Genomic DNA, 21135 nt, shown 5'->3' on the forward strand with positions numbered 1-21135 from the left:
TCAGGAAATGGAAAAATGCACCTGTGTTCCAATGGATAGTTATTATTTAGCCGCAAGGTCTTTTTTAATACCTTTCATCATTGGTCAAATATTTATAAAACCCACAGACAAACTTTAAAGGTAGGGTATGATTTACTATGTTAAATAGCTCTATATTCTGATAGCACTCATTGCTATTATAGCGTTTATTCAGTAAAAGGAGTCTCCATGTCTCTCCAGCTCTTTATTGAACAGAAAATGCATTTTCAGTGCTCTCTCCTGATTGGCTTAAAAGAGCTGGAGAGACCCCTGTGACCGAACAAACGCTCTGTAGCAATGATAACTATCAGAATATGGTACTTTAACCTTTTAACAAAAAAACAAAAACATTACCAAAAAATATCACTTACCCTACTTTCAACCTGACATCCCTATTTTGGGCATGACATTATATGGGGACATTTTCCAATATTTCCCCAAATGTTCAAAAATTGTGAAAAGAATTTGTAGCTTTGCAATCTGGGAACCCAAAGCCAAATGATAATGAAAAACAGCGCCCTCTGCTGTTTGTACTATCTCATGTTGGCTCTGGGACAATGACGACGCAGCACACGTGCGCAAAGGAAACCGGGGTTTTAGTCTGCCTTCACGCTGCACTTCCGGGTGGTGCGACTATGTTTTCATTCCCACTAACAATATTTCTACACGGAACACTAACACCACTTCTCCCAGAGAACATGGATCGTTTTGGTTATAAGCCCACTTGTTTCTATGATGAAAGAGCAAGTTAAAATGTGAATATCTTTCCGTGGTTTTGTCTGCTCCGCGGACGCCATTGTTAAATTAGTTTCGGCTTGTTTCGAGTAGGGAAGGATCAGCGGACACGTAAATCCCGCCCACTACATTTGATTGGGTAAAGCGCGGCCTGCTTCCTGATCTGAAGGCACGCCCACGCCCACACAGTGCGTACACGTTATGACGAACCTTCACGACAGATTCCAACGCAGAGCAGAATCTGTTAGAGATAGATCTGTGAGAGATTAGTAGCTTTGTGACTCGTTGGGAGATTGTACATCGCCTATATTCACTACTTTTGCACGACACTGTCAGAGGACGAAGTATAAAATATGGCATTCATTTATGAAAGAATATGAAAAATGAATACAAGTTTCCACCCGACAGCAACAACATAGTAGGCTAGCATTGTTTCGTTTTCTGATTGTCTATTATACCTACTGCCTCAAGGGTTAATAGCTTCATCTCATGATCTAAAATAGGAGTCATGGTCATATATGGGGGTTCATTCTAGCAAGAGGTTTTTGTTGAGGGGGTGGGTAGATGTTTTTGGCAATAACACTGCCAGTGTTAAGAGATTCTGTTCACTAAAAGTCATAACGCTAGAAATATAATGCAATCATGGTGTTGTAAGGATGATTAAATAAAGGCAACTACCAAATGACATGTTACATTAATTGCCAGGTCTCGCCAATGTGCGGCATTTCCATACGAGCGCTAATTCATGGGTGCAACATAAATGGGCTTTTAAGCACAGTGGCAGATGTTCAGACCGGCAGTAGTATGCATAAGCATGGCAGAGACCCCCCCCCCTTGCATTATGTGCCATGTGTCATATCGCAAGAGCAGCGTTTCTCGACCCCGTGCGTCAGGGAGTCAAAAGGGGGTCGCGAGACATCGTGATGAGGTTGTGGCCAGTCCTGTCCGGTCCGGTTAGACGCTGTTTATTCGTGACAGACAGCATCTGGAGCAGCAGACGTCACAACTATCACCCCACCTCCCCCCCCCCCCCCCGTCTGATCTCCGCCATACGGAGGTCAAAAGTTGACGAGAACCCTTTCATCCGCAGTAAACCCGGGGCTTCTCACCACAACTTCCAGGGGCTGTGCTGCCACTTCAAAGGTGTTAATGAAATGACTTGCAAACGAAGGAGGCACTGCTTTCGTCTCTCTCTCTCCCTCTCTCTCTCTCTCATCCTTTCCCCCCTTCGCACTTGGACGGCTTCCCGGTTGCCACTGTCACATTCGCGCTCTGCGCCGCGGCAGAAAGCGATATGATAGGGTCTCTGCGTCTGTGTGATGATGTCTTTCGAAGGCGCGCACATCATGAGGAGGAGAAACGAGCCTCACATCATTACCAGTGACATTAGCAGGTGACAGCGGCAGCCTCAGAACCGCTAATGCACCAAGGTTCAAAGCCCCTCTGCCACATAAAGAGATGAGACATGAGACAGCAGTGAAGGAGCAAGCGAGAGGGAGAGAGAGAGAGAGAGAGAGAGAGAGAGAGAGAGAGAGAGAGAGAGAGAGAGAGGGGAAAGAGAGAGAGGCAAAGAGAGTAAACCACAAGTTAAAGAGTCAGACGACGGTGAATTGGGAGCCATATCTCCAGCCATAATGATGGTACAATATAAATGTACTTTTTACTTAAATCTCCAATCTCTCCAGTGCAGAAGTCAGCCCAGCGAAACAGATTATGTCCCCATACAACTATTGATTCAGGTTCCAGGGCACATGGGGCGAGGCGGTTGGCCCGACGCCAGAGAGAGAGGCTGACTGATAATTAGAAGGGGTTCTGAAACCAACCGGTGGGATGTATTACTGCTGGTGAACAATGGACATTATCTTATGCCCACCAGTGCTGCTTAACCATTTGAACCCCAAAGCGGCCTCTATTCTGTGGGGAACGTTCGCCAATCTACAAGCTGTGAGCTTGTAGATCTGCCATTTCTGACAAAACGTGCAGAAGGGCACAAGAGCAGACCAAGTACAGTTGGAACTCAGGTCCGGGTCACTAAGAAAGTGGTAAACTACTTTCAACCTACGGTACCTATTTTGGGCAAGTGAAATTGTTCCAAAAAATGTCCAAATATTAAACTTTTCCAAAAATGTCCAAAAACTTTCACAATCAAGAATATCGAAAATATCTATTTTTGGTAATCGTCGTACAACAAAGAATATAGGGCTTAAGTGGTTAAAGGGCTCTGGAACATACTAAACCACCCAAAAATTCAATTAATCCAGTGGTGACTCTGCACAATCTTTCTGACTTCAGTAGTCCAAGTAATCTCAATAAAGAGATATCTCTTCGTCAGAGGATATAGGCGATTGGATTCCGAGATTGTACTGTCTGTGATGGGAAAAAAGCACATTTCCTCTTGTTCTCTTCTTTAGATGTTCACAGCGGTATCATCTAAAGAAGAACAAAAAAACTATCTTATATTTGTAAGTGGGAACATGAAGCGCTTTGAACGGCCAAATTCAGAAACGTGGTTCAAATGGACTGCAGTAATCGGATTTGGTGTTCCAGAGGACAACAAAGTTAAGTGTCAGGGAGGTGACGGTATATGAGAGTCATATGATCATTTAGGTTTATTTCTATTATAACCCCATGGCTGCTCGGGCCTGTGAATACTGTGGTCTTTTGTCCATACATGGGCTGGGGGGGTATAGCCTGTCGACAGTAATTCAATGTTATGGATTTCTAAACATTTAAAAGTTTTGAAATCCATCGGCGAAGAAACCCGTGATCAAAATCTCTTTCATGTTTGAAAAATTAAATGAACGACTGATCGCTCAATTGAAACGACGGGGCTAATGTAATGAATGGTTATCAAATAATTAAATTGCAAGCGACTTTCTGTTTGCATGCCTTACTGATCCACGGTAATCAAAATGTAATATTTTGGTATTTCATTGGGACCAATTTGATGACAAACCAGTGACAATGTAATTACAGGGGATTTATTCCCGGCGTTTGGGTTTCGACGTCAAACACGCAAGAGTAAACAGCAGAGCGAACTCGTTCTGAGCGCCGGGCCATCTATTTATTTAGCCGAGAAAAAGCGCTCCCCATTAGCGTTTAAATTACTGTCGGAAATAGAGGCAGTCCACATTAACCCATTAAGACCGGGAAAGAATCTGTGTCTTTTGTAGATTTCTTTGGCTATTCAAAAATATCAGATCTACAAGGTCATAAGCGCGGCACCGAGTGCCGCGCTATGAGCTTGTAGATCTGATATTTTAGAAAAATCTGCAAATCTTTGAATATATATAAATTTTTAAGGCGATAATTTTGTACTCAAATCTTTGCTTCTGGGGGTCCCTGGAACAACATATTTTGAGATGGGGGTCCGAGGCCAAATACATATCATTTTGGGGGTCCTTGACATGAAAAAGTGTTTTCAAAAAACTGTTAGGATTTGAAAGACATTTGTAGAATCCCCAGAAGCAAAGATTTGAGTTACAAATGTTACTTTAAAAATATATATATATTAAAAAATGTGCACACATTTTCACGATTTTTCAAAAATAGCAGATCTACAAGCTCGTAGCACGGCACTCGGTGCCGCACTATGAGCTTGTAGATCTGCTGTTTTTGAATAGCTAAAGAAATCTAAAAATGACACAGATGCGTTCCCGGTCTTAATGGGTTAACAACCTCGTCCTTCGCGCATAATGCCCTCCAACGCCCGCACTCCTCGTCATTACCACCATTTCAGCTCCATTATTTCTGCACCCCCCATCCCCCCCTTCCCCTCCCCTCCCCTCTCGTCCCCTTCTCCCCTTCTCCTCATTCATTTTGCAAGCGTGTTCAGTGCGGCGCGAGGGGCAGCACTTCAAACACCCCGCTCCCAAAATGAAGCTTGCTTCGGTGGGTCGGCAGCCAGCCAGACCAATCATCCATCTGAAATAATAGAAATCATCTGGCTTGATGATAGAACGAGGCAATCACTGGGCCCGGGCTGGAGTGGCCCCGGACCCCCTTCAGCCTGCTGGCCCTCTAGCACTGCTGCTGCTGCTGCTGGTGGCAGATAGCAGGGGGGAGGACTGTGTGCATTGGGAGAGGCTGGTTGCGGGCACCAGGCACCACTCAACACCCCCTTGGACTGATCCAGAATTCTGCAGGACGCCTGGTCTCCAACCTCCTTCAACCTTCTGCCTTCCCAATTCAAACACTGGTGATGACCTACAAGTCAATCAAGGGCACGGCACAAAGGGCCCATCTCCAGGACACGATCCACCGCTACACCCCTTTCCGCAGACTGAGGTCAGTTAACACGGGACGTCTGTTCCTTCCTTCCCTATAAAACCCTGGCCAACACTCCAAGTGTCCTACACTCTTCTCCCCCCTGGCTCCCAAGTTATGGAATGACCTCCCCCCTCTTACTTATATTATCCAGATGTATGTTGGTTACTACTTGTCCACACATGCTAAGCTCTTTAGCCAGACAAACTGTTTTCTTATGTCCACAGATGCTATAAGAATTTTGTTTTGAATGCATGCTGTTTAGACAGATGCTACGTCTGATGTTTACCTGCTATCCTAGGTACTTTGTAGCGCTTAATTGTTTTTCTTTGCACTCCATTTGCTTGACCATTTACCGTGTCTTTGTTGACTAAGGTTCCTGCCATTTACTTCGATCTTGCCCTTTGTAAATTGCTCTGGATTGTGAATTGTAAATTGAAGGTATAGGGCTTGACCGATATGTTTTGTTTTTCGCCCCAATTTAATCATTACCAATCCCCCCCCCCCCCCCCCCCAATTATATTGTCCCTGTCACTGCTGCCAACTCCTACTTGTTTGTGTTGGGGAGGGTGTAAACAATCATACTCAGTTGCCATCCGCTTCTTTTAACCTGAAGGTGCAGAGGGCGTACCGCGTGTGGAGGAACATGCTATCATCTCCCACTTCTGCCCCAACAAGCATCCCGACCAACAGACCATTGTCTGACCATTGTCTGTCACTAGTGCAGCGACAGACAATGTCCCATTGTAAGCCCGGCTGCAAACACGGCCAATTGTTGTTTGTTGGAGCGCCCCGGCTGAGTACGTTGTATGTCAGACGCTATGGTAACCAAGCAGACCAGGTTGATTCTCACTAAAGGTAACAGTGTGACCGTCGTCATTGACTATAGGATGGGGAAATGTGCTTAAATGCTGTTTCTAAAGGAGCTTAAAATGTTTAACTTTGCACACATATGTTGTGTTATTTGTCCAAAGTGCCTCTGGAATCAATCAATCAATCAGTGGGCGTGCTACAAGTTTGATGCTGGAAAACATGAAACGACATTAAACAGCTGAAAAGTGTTATATACTGTTAATACTGGAGGGGGCCGTTAATTTTGATTGCCATTCAAAATGTTTATTTTTATGCTATTATATAATGTTGAGTGGATATCATAATTGTAACACACTGTAAAATGGTAAGGAACTGATTGCAATGGAATGCTGTTGTTAGCTGAACCCCACAAGTGCACAAAAACAGTGGTGTGGTTTGTGTCTACAGCGTTATGAGTGGCTTACCCACTGGATATGCAAAGGATACCAACAGCCTCTTTAGAATTATGGATAGTCTTTGCACATCACCTCTGTCACCGCATCCATCCATTCATCCTTCCACTCCCCTTAAACTCTCCTCCATCCCCCCATCATCATCATCATCATCATCATCTTTCCATCCCAACGCTCCTCCCATCCCTCTATCGCCAACATACCCCTCCGTGCCCCTACACATCATCTGTCCTCTTCATCATAATTCCATCTCTCCATTTTTCCATCCACCCGTCCATCGACATCCCTCATCTGCATTGAGAGTGTCTCATTCCATTCAGCCCGGGCTAATTGGCTCTAATTAGAGTCAGCAGGGGTTAATCAAGGATGACTCACACATGAACCAGCGCTGTGCTGACAGATACGCACTCCTCCTCCCTGTGTGGCGTGAGGGACTTGGCATAGACTGATAGGTTGAAGCCGACACCACTGCGTGATCTGTTTAGATGGTGGAGACTCAGCTGGATAATAAAGGGCTGTTTTCAGGGCTCTTTCCAACAGTGGTGGACAAAGTATATACTCAAGTAAATACGCAAGTATTCAAAAGTACAAATTACTAAAGGGGCACAACACCCTAGGCTGATTTTGTCGTTTGTTTTCCACTTCAAAAAACGGCAGCAGGATAAAAACATAGCAGGCTGCATTACACTGACCTTATAGTACACAGTGATGTAAGCAGCTGCAGCTAATCAAATTAATAATGGGTGTGTTAGATTTTAGGTGTGTCAATTCTGTCTATCATTCTTGCACATTGGCATGCCCTTGGGTCTGGACACACCTATGAAAATCTAACACACGCATTATTAATTTGTTTGGTGACTTAAGTACTTAAGTACTGTAGGCTACTTAGTTACTTGTCACCATCCTCGTCTGTGATTTGACAACTGTATAGAGCTTCAAACCTCATTTGTTTTTTTAAAGAACCTCACAATAAATTCATTGTGAGCTTGTAAATCTGCTATTTTTGTCGTATGTTCACCCGTTTTCGGCAAATGTTCGCCTATTAAGACATTCCCAGAATAGGGACACTATAGGGTTCATGTAGCTATTTTAAAACCCTTGCCTACCAGATACAAACATTTCCGAGGATGAATCTTCCTCCCCTGAATGTTTGTAAGTAAGATTAAGTCATTTCTTTATAAGCTCCTGTGTTTTTTATTCCTTATTTAATGTTTTTTAACATATTGAGGCCAGTATTCAATCGAAGATTAATTCTGCACTCAGACCGGAATGATTACGGTTAGGCCTCTCTCTTTCTCTTGGACAAACACACACACACACACACACACACACACACACACACACACACACACACACACACACACACACACACACACACACACACACACACACACACACACACACACACACACACACACGCGTGTGCACGTACACATGCACACAGACCGCAGCACTTTGGACAGAGAGTAATGGGTCAGCTCATGATGGTAATAGCTTCTGTTAGCGTCTGTTTATATACTAAGCGTGCGTGTGCACAAATTGTGTGTGCACACGCATGAGTGTGCACGTGCCCCAACACATGACGCACACTCGTCTTTGCTCCAGCGTGTGCACACGCAGCGTTCGTGCCAAGTCTATTCGACGCGATAGTCTATTAGATTTGCAATGGCCTACCGTGCCGTGATCCTGAAAACGCTGTGTGCGCGTGCGTGTGTGTGTCTGTGTGTGTGCGTGCGTGTGTGTGTGTGTGTGTGTGCACACTTGTATTACTATTAGGAAAAGATTCAGGTTGAGTTTAGGGTCAGGATTAGACATTAGTTTATGGGTTGGAGGTAGGGTTTTCCCTATTTCATAGGGTGTCACACACCGAAAAGTAGCCGATCTACAAGCTCACAGCTATTTTTTGGGGGTATTTTCTGCTATTTCCACTGCCATCCTAAAAATTCGATGTCCTCGCAAGTATAATAATACAGACGAGTGTGTGTGTATGTGCGTGAGCATGCGCGTGTGTGCGTGCATGTGTGTTTTTCTTCATGGGCTCTTCATTGGGTGCTGCCTGGCGCTACAGATTGGTGCTGTCACTGGTGAAGCAGACAAATGTGGCCTCATATCCCGTGCATATGGGATGGGATTGTCTCGTTATGGCCGCCGTTACGTTCCCCCACGGCAACATTAGCTGACGGCTGTAAAAAGGCTATTAGGATCCAAATCATCCCGGACCACGGGACAACATGGAAGGATAAAGGAGGGGAGAGAGAGGGATAGAGAGAATAGAATGTGAGAAAGAGAGAAAGAAAAGAACGAAGTGAAAGAGAGAGAGAGCGAAATCGAGAAACCGTATAAGTGACAGACAGAAAAGGAGGGAGGGAGGGAGAAGGCAGGAAACAGAGGGGTGGATTAAGTGGGTCGGCTTATAGTCAGCTGGCTCAAAGACCTCCACCATGCTTCAACACACTCACACACAAACGCATGCACACACACACACACACACACTCGCGCGCACACGTGCAAAGATGTAAACATACACAAACAGTATACATACAGTACAGTGCCTTTCTGGACGCCTTTTCTCTGTTTGTCTTTCTTTCAAACATACACACACACACACACAGACAGACACACACACACACACACACACACAAGTTGACACAACCATTCTCCGGAGTATCATTGGTCGCTAGCCATCCTAATCCTTCCCCCGCCAATCAATAAGCTCTTGACAGGTACTGGATGGGATGAGGTGCAAACCACCACACACTCCTGACAGCTGAGCAGAGGAGATGGAGAGCATAGGGAATGTCTTGATTGGCTCCGACACTCTTCTTTCCATGCAGAAGAGACAATGTTTCAGTCATGCACTTGCGCACGCACGCACGCACGCACGCACGCGCACACACACACACACACACACGCGTGCGTGCGTGCGTGCGTGCGTGCACACACACACACACACACACACACACACACACACACACACACACACACACGTTTGTATTACTATATTTATGAGGACATCAACGTTTAAGGACGGCAAGTTTATAGAAGCCAGCCAAAAACAGCAGATCTACAAGCTCACAACACATTGCAGTGCAACACAGTATAAATCAGGCCTAACTCCAACCCTAAAACTGAAACCCACCAAAACCTAACCTTTAAATGCCTAACCCTTGAATCTTTTTCCTAATGGTAAGCCTAACTAAAAAACGTTTTATTTTAACCATACAGCAACCATTTCCTTTGGCGAACCAGGAAAATTGTCTTCTCAAAATCTACTATATTACTTGACCCTTATAGGTATACTAATTCAAGTACACACACACACACACACACACACACACACACACACACACACACACACACACACACACACACACACACAGACACACATCATGAATCAGTCATGGACTAATCTCTCAAGAACAGATTCTGCACTGCGTTAGAATCTGTCGTGAAGGCTCGTCATAACATGTACACACTGGGCTACAAGTGGGCGTGCCTTCAGATCAGGAAGCAGGCCGCGCTTTACCCAATCAAATGTAGTGGGCGGGATTCACATGTCCGTCGATCTTTCCCCCTCGAAACAAACCCAAACTAATTTAACAATAGCGTCCGCGGAGCAGACAAAACCACGGAAAGATATTCACATTTTAACTTACTCTTTCATCATAGAAACAAGTGGGCTTATAACCAAAACGATCCATGTTCTCTGGGAGAAGTGGTGTTAGTGTTCCGTGTAGAAATATTCTTAGTGGGAATGAAAACATAGTGGCACCCACCGGAAGTGAAAGCTGAAGGCAGACCTAAACCCCGGTTTCCTTGTGCACTGGCGTTACGTTTTCTTCCGCCCAGAGCCAACAGACATAGAACAAACAGCAGAGGGCGCTGTTTTTCATTTTCAGTTGGCGATGGGTTCCCAGATTGGTCATGGACCTATACTATTGTACATATATGTGAAGGCACAGTGCAGAGCGCAGCTGTACATGTGAGCACGTACTGTATACTACTCACTCACAAGACCCCAGTGGAACCAAGAGGATTCCCATGGTGGTGCTTTCCTCTGGTCTGATTGAGGGCCCTCGCCCTCAGAGATGTAGACCTGAGGGAATGATGTGCCGAGTGGAAAGTCGGTCGGATGTGCGTTTTTTCCAAAAATGATGCCTATAAATCTACAAATCCCCATATATGGAGTACCATGATGTCATCAATATCAATGATAGTACTGACGTCATAGACTGGCCTTGCCCTAGACAAGTGACAGAACTCCATATGGAGGGGCATGCGTACCCAACTGGCATCGTTCCCAACTTGCAACGTTCCCGAGAAGTTTGGGCCAGAGTAGTTTCGGCCCTCACATTTACGTCGCACTACCGATCTGACTGATATGCCCATATATGGAGATATCTATATCCATCAGTCGTTGTCGCCTTTATATATGAGCTTGCATATCTGCTATTTTTGAAGTATAAAATATGGTTAAAGTAGTTAAAATGATTGTGACGCTATATTAACTAATTTTGCTGGGGGTCCCCGGACCCCACTTTTAGAACCAATATGACTTACAGTATATCCTAGTACTTGGAGGCCAGTATGCTGTCAGTACTATGACATCACATTGATGACGTCAGACATTTATGCCCATATATGGAGATCCCTGATGTCATCAGGGATTTCCATATATGGGCATGGCAGTGACACAGACATGACAGATACAGAGATTACTGATGATGTTCACCACGTTGACTCTACAACACAAATGAGATAGCAAGTCATAAGTCCTATTGTGAAGTGTGCAGGTTGGGTCTCAAGATGTCTCTCCACTCTGCATCCTCCAGAATGGCAACCGGGGAGGATGATGACCCCATTATAGAACAGATTGACGTCTATTTAGCCAAAAGCCTGGCAGAAAAGCTCTATCTCTTCCAGTACCCAGTCAGACCATCGACTATGACGTATGATTATGTCGATCACGTATCCGCCAAGATCAAACCCAAGCAGCAAAAGGTTGAATTGGAGATGGCCATCAACACGACGAGCCCCAACTACTGCCGCAGCAAAGGAGAGCAGATTGCCCTCAGTGTGGACGGCACGACCCGCGACAAATCCAGCACCACCTACTCTGAGAAAATGATGGACAAACAGACGCTTTGCTCCATTCAGGCCACCGCCGACACCTCCAGATATGCGGCCGCGGTCTTCCGCAAAGGGGAGCTCCACATCACGCCTCTGCAGGGAATCCTTCAGATGAGACCCAGTTTCTCCTACCTGGACCAGGCCGACAGCAAGCAGATGGAGAGAGAGGCCGCCGGTAAAGGTGGAGACTCGTCTCAGGACGAGGCGGAGGATGAAGTCGAGGCCGTCACGGTGAGGTTTTCTCGTCCGGAGTCCGAGTGGGCCAAACAGAGGAGGGTCCAGTCGTACGAGTTCCACCAGAAGAAGCAAGCGGAGGAGCCCTGGGCTCAGCCGCGCTACCACGGTGTCAGGGACGGGCGGTCGGAGCATGAGAGACAGTATCTGTTCTGCCAGGCCATGGACACTGCAGACACCTCTGAGCTGGTCCAAACTCCAAAGGAGTATCTGGCAGTTCTTATGCCTCCGGTGGCAGAGGAGAAAGTCACGTAGGACCTAGCAATGTATTCTCCATGGCTGAGCTCCGAACAATAGAGGCTATGCGCATGACATCATCGTACCATCGTACCATCGTGTGCATACTCTCTATACCTCTGGCAGACCAAGTGAAGAGGCTCATGAAGAATATCAAGGGAGAAAAAGGGGTAAAAAGAAACAAAAAAAAGAGAGTCCTAAACATACCTGCAGTCCATACTACGGGGTGCTGCCCGAAGCTCTGTGTTGAGGTCAGGATTTTGTGAAGTCTGACGTTGTTCTCAAGATGTGCGAGGGACTTTGTGCATTCATAGGTAGGCTGGGTCCAAGCCCTTAGGGAACGATGCCCTTTGCAAACACATTCCCCTTTGCTTATGAAATACCTGTTACCCCCCTTGTCCGAGTACTTAGTACCCATTATCATAGTAGATCAGTTGACGTCACTCAGTACTATAGACATAATATTGATTACATCAGTTATCTGAAAGGGTCACAGACAGGGCACTCAGGTGGCACAGTGGTAAAGTACCTGCCCACCACCGTGGAGGTTGTGGGTTTGAATCCATGTGGTGCATCCGGCTTTGTTGAGCGTCACAATTGGCCCGTGTTTGGGGGAGGGAACCTGCGCAGGGAGGGCGATTTGTCACTGCAAGAACTCCTAAGCGCTGGGGCGGCACCTGTCAGCAGGGAGTGTTGGGCAGGAGGAGTAGGACAAAGGCACCGTCCTTCCGGTGGGGGCTCCTCACTGGCAGTGGATACAACAGCAGTGGCAACACACAAATGAAGAGTCACAGACAGATACAGAGAACTCCAACAGAGAACTCCATCACAGACAGACAGACAGACAGATATAGAGGATTTATATACAGTAGGTCATTCTTGAGACACGTGGGGGACCCACGGACGGACTGACGGACGGAAAAGCACACAGAGATTCTGTGCATTTATAGAGACACACCTACGTCGCACTGCCGATCCGACCAATATGTCTGAGTAATAGTGTAGTAGCTTAGCTTTGTCAGAGTACCCGTTTAACGTCTGTCTGTGTCTCTTTTGTGCCCATATCGAGAGATCTGTATCTGTCAGTTCATGTCCCTTTAATGCCCATATATGGAGATTCCTGATGTCATCAGTATATGCCCATATATGGGCATATCCCCTTTTGTGCCCATATATGGAGCTGACTCGTGGTTTGTTTATGGTTATGTTGTCATAGTGAAGTGGCCGTGGTTTGTTTATGTTGTCATAGTGACGTGGCCGTAGTTTGCTTATGTTGTCATAGTGGCGTGGCTGTGGGTTTATGGCTGAGTCAAAATTACGTCAGAGGTCCGCCCGCCGGCCGGCCCGCTCTCCGGTCTCCAATTTTAATATAGGATAAATACTGAATTTTATGTGTGAAATGTTGTCATTGAGGTACCACAATGCAAAGTGGCTCCCTTGCAACATGCACAAACACCTCTCGCACTCATGCGAGAGGAAAGGGTTGCTCCCTGAAAACCCTGAATTCTGAGAAAGAAAGAAAAGAAAGATTTTTTTTTCACTTCCCTGAGAAAAAACAAAATATTAAAAGAACAGAAAGGCCTTGTTAATTGTTTTTCCACCCTTTCTAGTCAGTTTTTCCCCCTCTTCCACGGCAGATGAGGGACCCTGTGGCTAATGTTTCTCCTCCATCAACCACTCTTCTCCGGCTGCAAAACACTGATTGGAAACGGGACCCGCCTCATGATTGCGCTTCGTTATTGGAGATGGGAGGAGAGAGAGAGAGAGAGAGAGAGAGAGAGGGGGGGGGGGGGAGTTAAAAAAGAAAGACAAATCCCTCATCTAATTCATTCCACCTATCTCTCCTTCCCCATCTTGTGGTGTTTTTTTTAGCAAAACGGAAATTGGAAACACCCCCAAGACCCGCAATGATCCCCCACCACCACCCCTCCAGGGATCCTCGGGCTCCTGCACGTTTTCGAGTCGAGAGAAGAAGAAGCGCTGAAATCCGAATTGAGGCGGGCGAGGCGCCTCGCTCTGAAAAAGAAAAGGAAATAAAGATCTCCCGCTCGTACTCACTCAATGATTGTCTCATCAACGGGAGTCATTTGGGTTTTTTTTTCTTCTTCTTCTTGGTTATCGCATCCTTTCTGATGGTTGGCGAGGCCAGCGGGGGGGGGGAGTGGGAGTGGGAGGGGATGGGGGGAGGGGTGAGGAGTAGTACGGAGAAGGTCGTAATTACTTCTCTGGGCAAGAGACGGCGAACAGATGAGGGAGCGGGCCGTAATTAATATCTGTCTGTAGCCGACCAAGAGTATGCGTTATCCGCCCGATGCTGTCGCCCAGCTGCCTGGTCGGGGACTTACTCACCGTGAGGAATGAAGAGTAACATTACTGTAGCAACAGCCCCTGTGCACAATCAACAGGCTTTTGAGGAGAAGAGGAAAAAAAAGGGGGGGGGGGGGAATAGGCAGCAACACACTGTGATGGTACGAGGGGTGACAAAAGCCTTGAACAACTTAAAAACCCTATATTTGCCCAGGAGCCTATACTTGCTCCGCTCGTCTTTTCCCTCTACACCAGCGACTCCCAACCTGTGGATATTGCAAGTGGGCCCACAAATAATTGGCAGAACACCGATTTTAATCATAGTATAACATTAATATGAAAAAAGTTAAAAGTAAAAAATAAGTCATGGTATTTTTTCTACAAAACCACAATTTTCATTGTGATAGCAATAAATAGGAAGTATACTACTTGATCCAAGTTCATCATTAACATAAACATGCTCCATGTTCTGTCCATGTTTTTTTTTTTTTATGCCTGTGGAAGATTATTTTAAGTCTATTTTATGTATCTCTCCAAAATTGAAAAGCAATAGAAAATAACTAATCCGGGGGAAAAAGCTGTGATGACATACTCTGAGATGGATTGCTCATGCCCTCCAGTCAGATAGGGGGAGCGTGCAGTCAACTTCCTTCATTCAATACAAAGCCTGAATGAGAGATGTCGTCTGCGTAGTGTTTCATATGCTATTTTCCCCTGTTTCAGGTAAATATGTGGGGAAACGTTATCCTATGGATACTGTTTCATGAATTCTGCACTCTGTGCTTTATGTGATTTGCAACACAAATAATGTTGGTAGCGTTTGTGTTTTCTCACTGTGATCACAAAATGTACACATGAGCTAAGCTATAACTTAACGCAGCCATCTGCACGCTGCTGCCTGCGATGACATCAGTCAAATAAAATGGGGTCGCAACTTACTATAGGGAGCAAATTCATACACGTAATTAACGCTTAATTAATTATTAACTCCTATATTAATTAATCGTGAGTTGTGACTTAAAATGGTTTACTCTTGAAAAGGGGATGTTTTGTTTGATGCTATGCAGAAATCTAGCAATTATTAATAATTGCTATTATTATTATTATTGCTATGTTATTTCATGGATACATTTGTGTTGGTAAAAGCCACACTACTAATTAATTGGTGGAATATGCTAACTAATGCATAGAAAGTTGAATGGTGATTGTGTGTGAGCACAGGTGACAAGAAGCGGGAAATGTTGCAATGAGAGTTTATTGATGTTAATAGCAGTAATAATTCATGTGATAATTCATATTGATAAGAGTTAAAACTGTTGGTATAAAATGCAATGAATGAAAGCTGTTAAAATAGAGTTACTTACCTAATACAGTAGCCTACTTACCTGGTTGGGTTTTGGTCCTGGAATGGAAGTTATGTTAATGTTCATATACTGTAGGATTAATACTGTATCTACTACATACAGTAATCTACAACATACAGGAATCTGGTCCTGTACACACTTACCTGGTTCTGGTCCTATACCTGTAATGATGATTCATACGTAGGCCTACCTGGTTGTTCTGTGATGGTGAAGATGTTTATCTATTGTGTGATGAATCATTCAATACAAAGTCTGAATGAGAGAAGACGTCTGTGTATTGTTTCATATACTATTCTCCCCTGTTTCAGGGGTACAGCACATGCTCTGAAAATGCACTGCAGCCCACTCCCAGCCTGTTGTTTACCGCTCTTGTGATTGGCCAATTAAAACAATTTGAACAAATATCCCACCTCTTTCCGGCTTGTTGCATTGCATTTAACACCTCTAGCGATTGGCCAATTCAGAAACTCTGAAAACCATTTATTCGCCCCTGGGAGCGCAAAATCGCCAAAACCTTTCCAATTCTGCTGCCGGAAGCTCTGGGTATGAGATTGGCGGTAACGAGGTACTAGTGTGTGTGTGTGTGTGTGTGTGTGTGTGTGTGTGTGTGTGTGTGTGTGTGTGTGTGTGTGTGTGTGTGTGTGTGTGTGTGTGTTCATGTGAGTGTGTGTGCGTGAGTGTGTGTGAGAGAGAGAGTGAGAGACAGAAAGACACACACACACACACACACACACACACACACACACACACACACACACACACACACACACACACACACACACACACACACACACACACACACACACACACACACACACACACACACACACACACACAGAGAGAGAGAGAGAGAGAGAGACGGGTGGAGAAGAAAAGATGGGACCAGAGAAGTAATTGGAGTTGGGAAGACAGAACTGAGATGGAGAATGAAGCTGATGGATGTGAGGTAGCAGGTTGAGGTTGGCGTCAGCGTTCGTACAGAAAACCAAGTGGAGGAGCTATACGCAGACAGGGAAGTATTTTAGTAAGAAGGAAAGCATCGAAAAAGAGAGAAAAAGTCAGTCCAAGTTAAAGGATATGTTAGTTAGGCCACGTGTGTGTGTGTGTGTGTGTGTGTGTGTGTGTGTGTGTGTGTGTGTGTGTGTGTGTGTGTGTGTGTGTGTGTGTGTGTGTGTGTGTGTGTGTGTGTGTGTTTGTAATGTTTAAACCAAACCTGAGAAGTGTTCACTCCCGATAAGCGGAATCGTTCATCCTGTACGCCAAACACATGAAATATACATCTGTGACATTACAGGAATATCACATACGTCTCTGCTCTCGTCTTTCATTGCCTCACATATATATATATCGTTTGCTGTCCGGCGAAAACCTTGCATCTCCATGTTTCAAAATATCATATTTTTCCGTAAATGAATGCCCTACATCATACAAGAGTGTCGCAAAAGTGAAAATAGCCGATCTACAAGCTCATATCGTTATGAGCTTGTATTGTACATACAAGGTTTCCATCGCGATATACGTTTACTTAATGTTCCCCTGCTGTTGTCTCCTGGAACGTATACGTTCACGCTGTGCAGGGCCCAGGCAGGCATATATCGTTACATCTCCTTATCTAAATTTTCGTAAATTAATGCCCTACTTCCTAGTACAAGAGTGTCACGCAAAAGGAGCGAAAATAGACGCTCTACAAGTTCCCAATGCATCGCGATGTGATGCGTTGTGAGCTTGTAGATCGACGATTATTTGCTACTTTCTTTTTGTAATTATGTCTGAGTTTTTTGTATTAACAAGAACGGACTAAATCATTGCATTATCTACTGGAACACAGGTTATTCCTTTTCCAATTTCCTGAAACTATAGCGGTCTTGGACATACAGGGTTTCCACCCAGCAGCGGACAGGAGAAGTGTCGGTGCGGGTATCTTATCTTATCTGCTCTGTGTGATGGCTGTCACAGCACAGACTTGACAGCACATTAGCCTGTGCTTTATACACGCTTACCCACTCCACCTCTCTGTCTCTCTCTCTCTCTCTCTCCCTCTCTCTCCAATAGGCGATCTTGTTTCTGTTTCTTGTTTCTTTGTCATTCTTTTCTTTCTACCTCCCGTCCCTCTCTTTTTTTTTATCTGTCCATTGCTTTTCCTGTCTCCGGCGTGTCTTATCCACCCATCCGTTCATCCATCATTCAGCAATCCAACCATCAAGCCCGTCTGACCGCCTATCCCATCCATCCACCCTTCCTTCCTTCAGTGTGTCAGTGTATTAGTATTACCAGGACCCATTTTCATTCCCTTCCTCTCTCTCTCTCTGCCCACACCTCTCTCTCTCTCACTCCCTCCCTCTCTCTCTCCCTCTCCCTGTTTAATAAGCGACCCAAAGTGGAGGTCTAGTCTCGTCTGGCGCCCGGTGCTGGGGAGTGAAACGCAATGATCCCTGCTTGTCAAAATGCACTGCTGAGGTGCTCAGACGGGAGTCAACACCACGAGAGACACTATCAGGAGGGGGGGGGGGGCGAGGGGTGTCTGTGTGATGATGTTTGCCTGTCCGTCTGCTGCCCCTGCTAACTCACTGAGAGCATTCACACACACACACACACACACACACACACACACACACACACACACACACACACACACACACACACACACACACACACACACACACACACACACACACACACACACACGCACGCACGTGCCGAGGCCAGATAGATAGATAACGATCTACCTCACACAAGCACAAATCCCGTGCTGATATCACAGGCAGTCGCATAGATCTATCCGTTACACGCATGCACGTGGCGTGCGCGTGCGCTCGTTCAAGCGCACGTTAACCCATTAAAACCAGGAAAGCATTTGTGTCATTTTAGATTTTAGCTATATATATATATCACATTGGTTGGCTATTAAAAATTGCAGATATACAAGCTCATAGTGTGTTGAAAAAAGCAATAATTTTTAAAAATGTTTTAAAGCAATAATTTTATACTAAAATCTTTGCTTCTGGAGGTCCCTGGAACAACATATTTTGAGATGGGGGTCCGTGGCCAAACATGTAATTTTGGGGGTCCTTCACATGAAAACGTTTGAGAACCACATAAAGAAACGTACGTTTTTCAGAAAAGTGTTTGGCATTTGTATAGAATCGGCCTCAGGTTAAATGCACACACACACACGCTACCTCGCACACACCATTCCCCCCCCCCGACCACCCACACACACACTCTTGTTCACAGGATAAGGTGACGGCTGCATGTACTTTCATAGCTGGCTTCGCTCTAATATTCCAACACAATACACAGAGGCTCATTATGGATCCACGCAGATAAGCTGCGGCGGGACAAAGACAAATTGAAGAGAGAGAGAGAGAGAGAGAGAGAGAGAGAGAGAGAGAGAGAGAGAGTGGTAAATGAGTTGGAGCATGCTGAAGAGACTTCCATTATTACAGGCCTGGTTCAATCAATCACACTCTGCATCTCGGAGAAGCTTTATTAACAATTCAGGACTCCATTTTGACCATCGAATGTTGTGTGTGTGTGCGCTTTCTCGCTCTATCTCTGTACTCTATCTCTCTCTCTCTCTCTCTCTCTCTGTGTGTCTAAATCTCTCTCGTGAGTCTGACTGTCTCTCTGAGTCGACCTTTCTGTCTCTCAGTCTGCCTGACTCTTTCACTGTCTGGTTGTCTCTATGCATTTACTGTGTGCGTGCGTGTGTGTGTGTGTGTCTGTGTGTCTGTGTGTGTGTTTTTCTTTGGGCTATTCAAAAATAGCAGATATACAAGCTCAGAGCGCGGCACAGAGTTCCGCGCTATGAGCTTGTAGATCTGCTATTTTTGAAAAATCGTGGCAAATTATATATTATATATATTTTTAAGCGAACATTTGTAAAATATTTAGTTCCAGGAAAACCCCCAGAAGCAAAGATTTGAGTTACAAATGTCACAAATGTGTGTGTGTGCGTGCGTGCGTGCGTACGTGCGTGCGTACATGAAAATATTCATCTGGACAAATTAAGGCCAAGTGATACATTTGCTAAGATGAAATATAGAAAACACTAATTTGTAGACTCATTACAAAGTATGTGTGCATTATGGATTCATAGAATATCTAGACCCGGCCATGCCAATTATTAACACATGTTCATAATGACGGTCCACGTACATCCCCCATAATTCCACTCTGCAGTGCACGAGTCATCGCTCTGTTAACTGATGGAGCCAATGATCCAAACCAGATGGAAAGAGTGTGTATAGCCCTATCTGCATGGGGAATAAACAAAGTCGGTTATTGCCTGAAAAGGCGGCGCAATTTACGTGGGCAGCGGCTCAAATCACATAACACAACGGGGTGAGAGCGAGAGAGATAGAGAGATAGATAGAGAGACAGAGAGAGAGAGAGAGAGAGAGAGAGAGAGAGAGAGAGAGAGAGAGAGAGAGAGACTATTTTTCTGGTCCCACAGAAACATACAAAGAAAAATGGGCATATTTCGGGCATTCTGAAATACCAGAAGCTGCTGCCCACCTCTACCTTTAACCCTTCACTTCCACCAGTCCACAGCATGGCTCCATGGTGTGTAGTTAAAGCAGGCAGCAGGGGAAAAAAACAACAAGCCCTACAAGCAGAGTTTCAAATGTGACAGGTCTGGCAGGAAGCTTGTGTTTGTCTTCCTCCTGAGGAGATCACCTGTAGAGCCCAGCTGTCTTGATGGCTGCGGGCCTCGGGGGGGACGGAGTGGGAGTGTGTGTGTGTGTGTGTGTGTGTGTGTGTGTGTGTGTGTGTGTGTGTGTGTGTGTGTGTGTGTGTGTGTGTGTGTGTTTGTATGTACTATTCTATTACTATACTTGTGGGGGCCCAAATGTCCCCACATAAGTATTGTAGCATTGGGGTGAGGTTGGGGTTAGGATTAGACATGTAGAGGTTAGGTTTAGGGGATGGAATGGAGGGTTAGAGTTATGCCTGATTTGGACTTTGTTCTAAATCAGTGTCATACACCGAAAATAGCCAATCTACAAGCTCACACTGCGATGTGTAGATCGGCTCAGCATCCTACAATGTTGTTGATGATGTCCTCGCAGGTATAGGCATACAAACGTGTGTGTGTGTGTGTGTGTGTGTGTGTGTGTGTGTGTGTGTGGAGGGGGGGGGGGGTGTTCGTGCAGACAGAGTGGCTGGTTGCACACGCTGGTGAGCCTGTGGGGATGTTTTTTTCCTGCCATGGTAACCACCAATGGCTCCGCTGCTTCTGCTGCTACTGCTGCTGATGCAACTGCCCACCGGGGACACAGAGAAGACGTGTCAGGTGTGCGTGTGCGTGTGCGTGTGCGCGCGCGCGTGTGTGTGTGTGTGTGTGTTTGTGTGCGTGTGTGCGTGTGTGCCTGTGTGTGTGTGTGTGTGTATGTGTGTGTGTGTGTGTGTGTGTGTGTGTGCCTGTGTGCAGTGGTGGAAGAAGTAGTCAGATGTTTTTTTTATTTAAGTAAAAGCAATACCACACAACGTAAAAATGCTCTGTTACAAGTAAGAGGCCTGTATTCAAAATTTGAGTACAAAAGTATTGGCGTCAAAATATACTTACTTACGGTATA

General features: G+C 45.4%; 1 protein-coding gene across 1 annotated transcript in view; it reads left to right on the top strand.

Moving 5' to 3' along the window:
* Positions 1 to 20767: 20767 nt before the first annotated feature.
* Positions 20768 to 21135, top strand: part of LOC308080570 (beta-1,4-galactosyltransferase 1-like) — a gene marked incomplete at both ends in the record, with an annotated part of 72194 nt that continues 71826 nt past the window's right edge. The window contains one exon of the mRNA XM_080422464.1: positions 20768 to 20852. Coding sequence (XP_080278590.1) covers positions 20768 to 20852 — 85 coding nt within the window. The remainder of the gene's footprint in view (positions 20853 to 21135) is intronic.

This window comes from Gymnoscopelus braueri, assembly GCF_963280865.1.
Source record: "Gymnoscopelus braueri genome assembly, chromosome: 24".
Lineage (NCBI taxonomy): Eukaryota > Metazoa > Chordata > Actinopteri > Myctophiformes > Myctophidae > Gymnoscopelus > Gymnoscopelus braueri.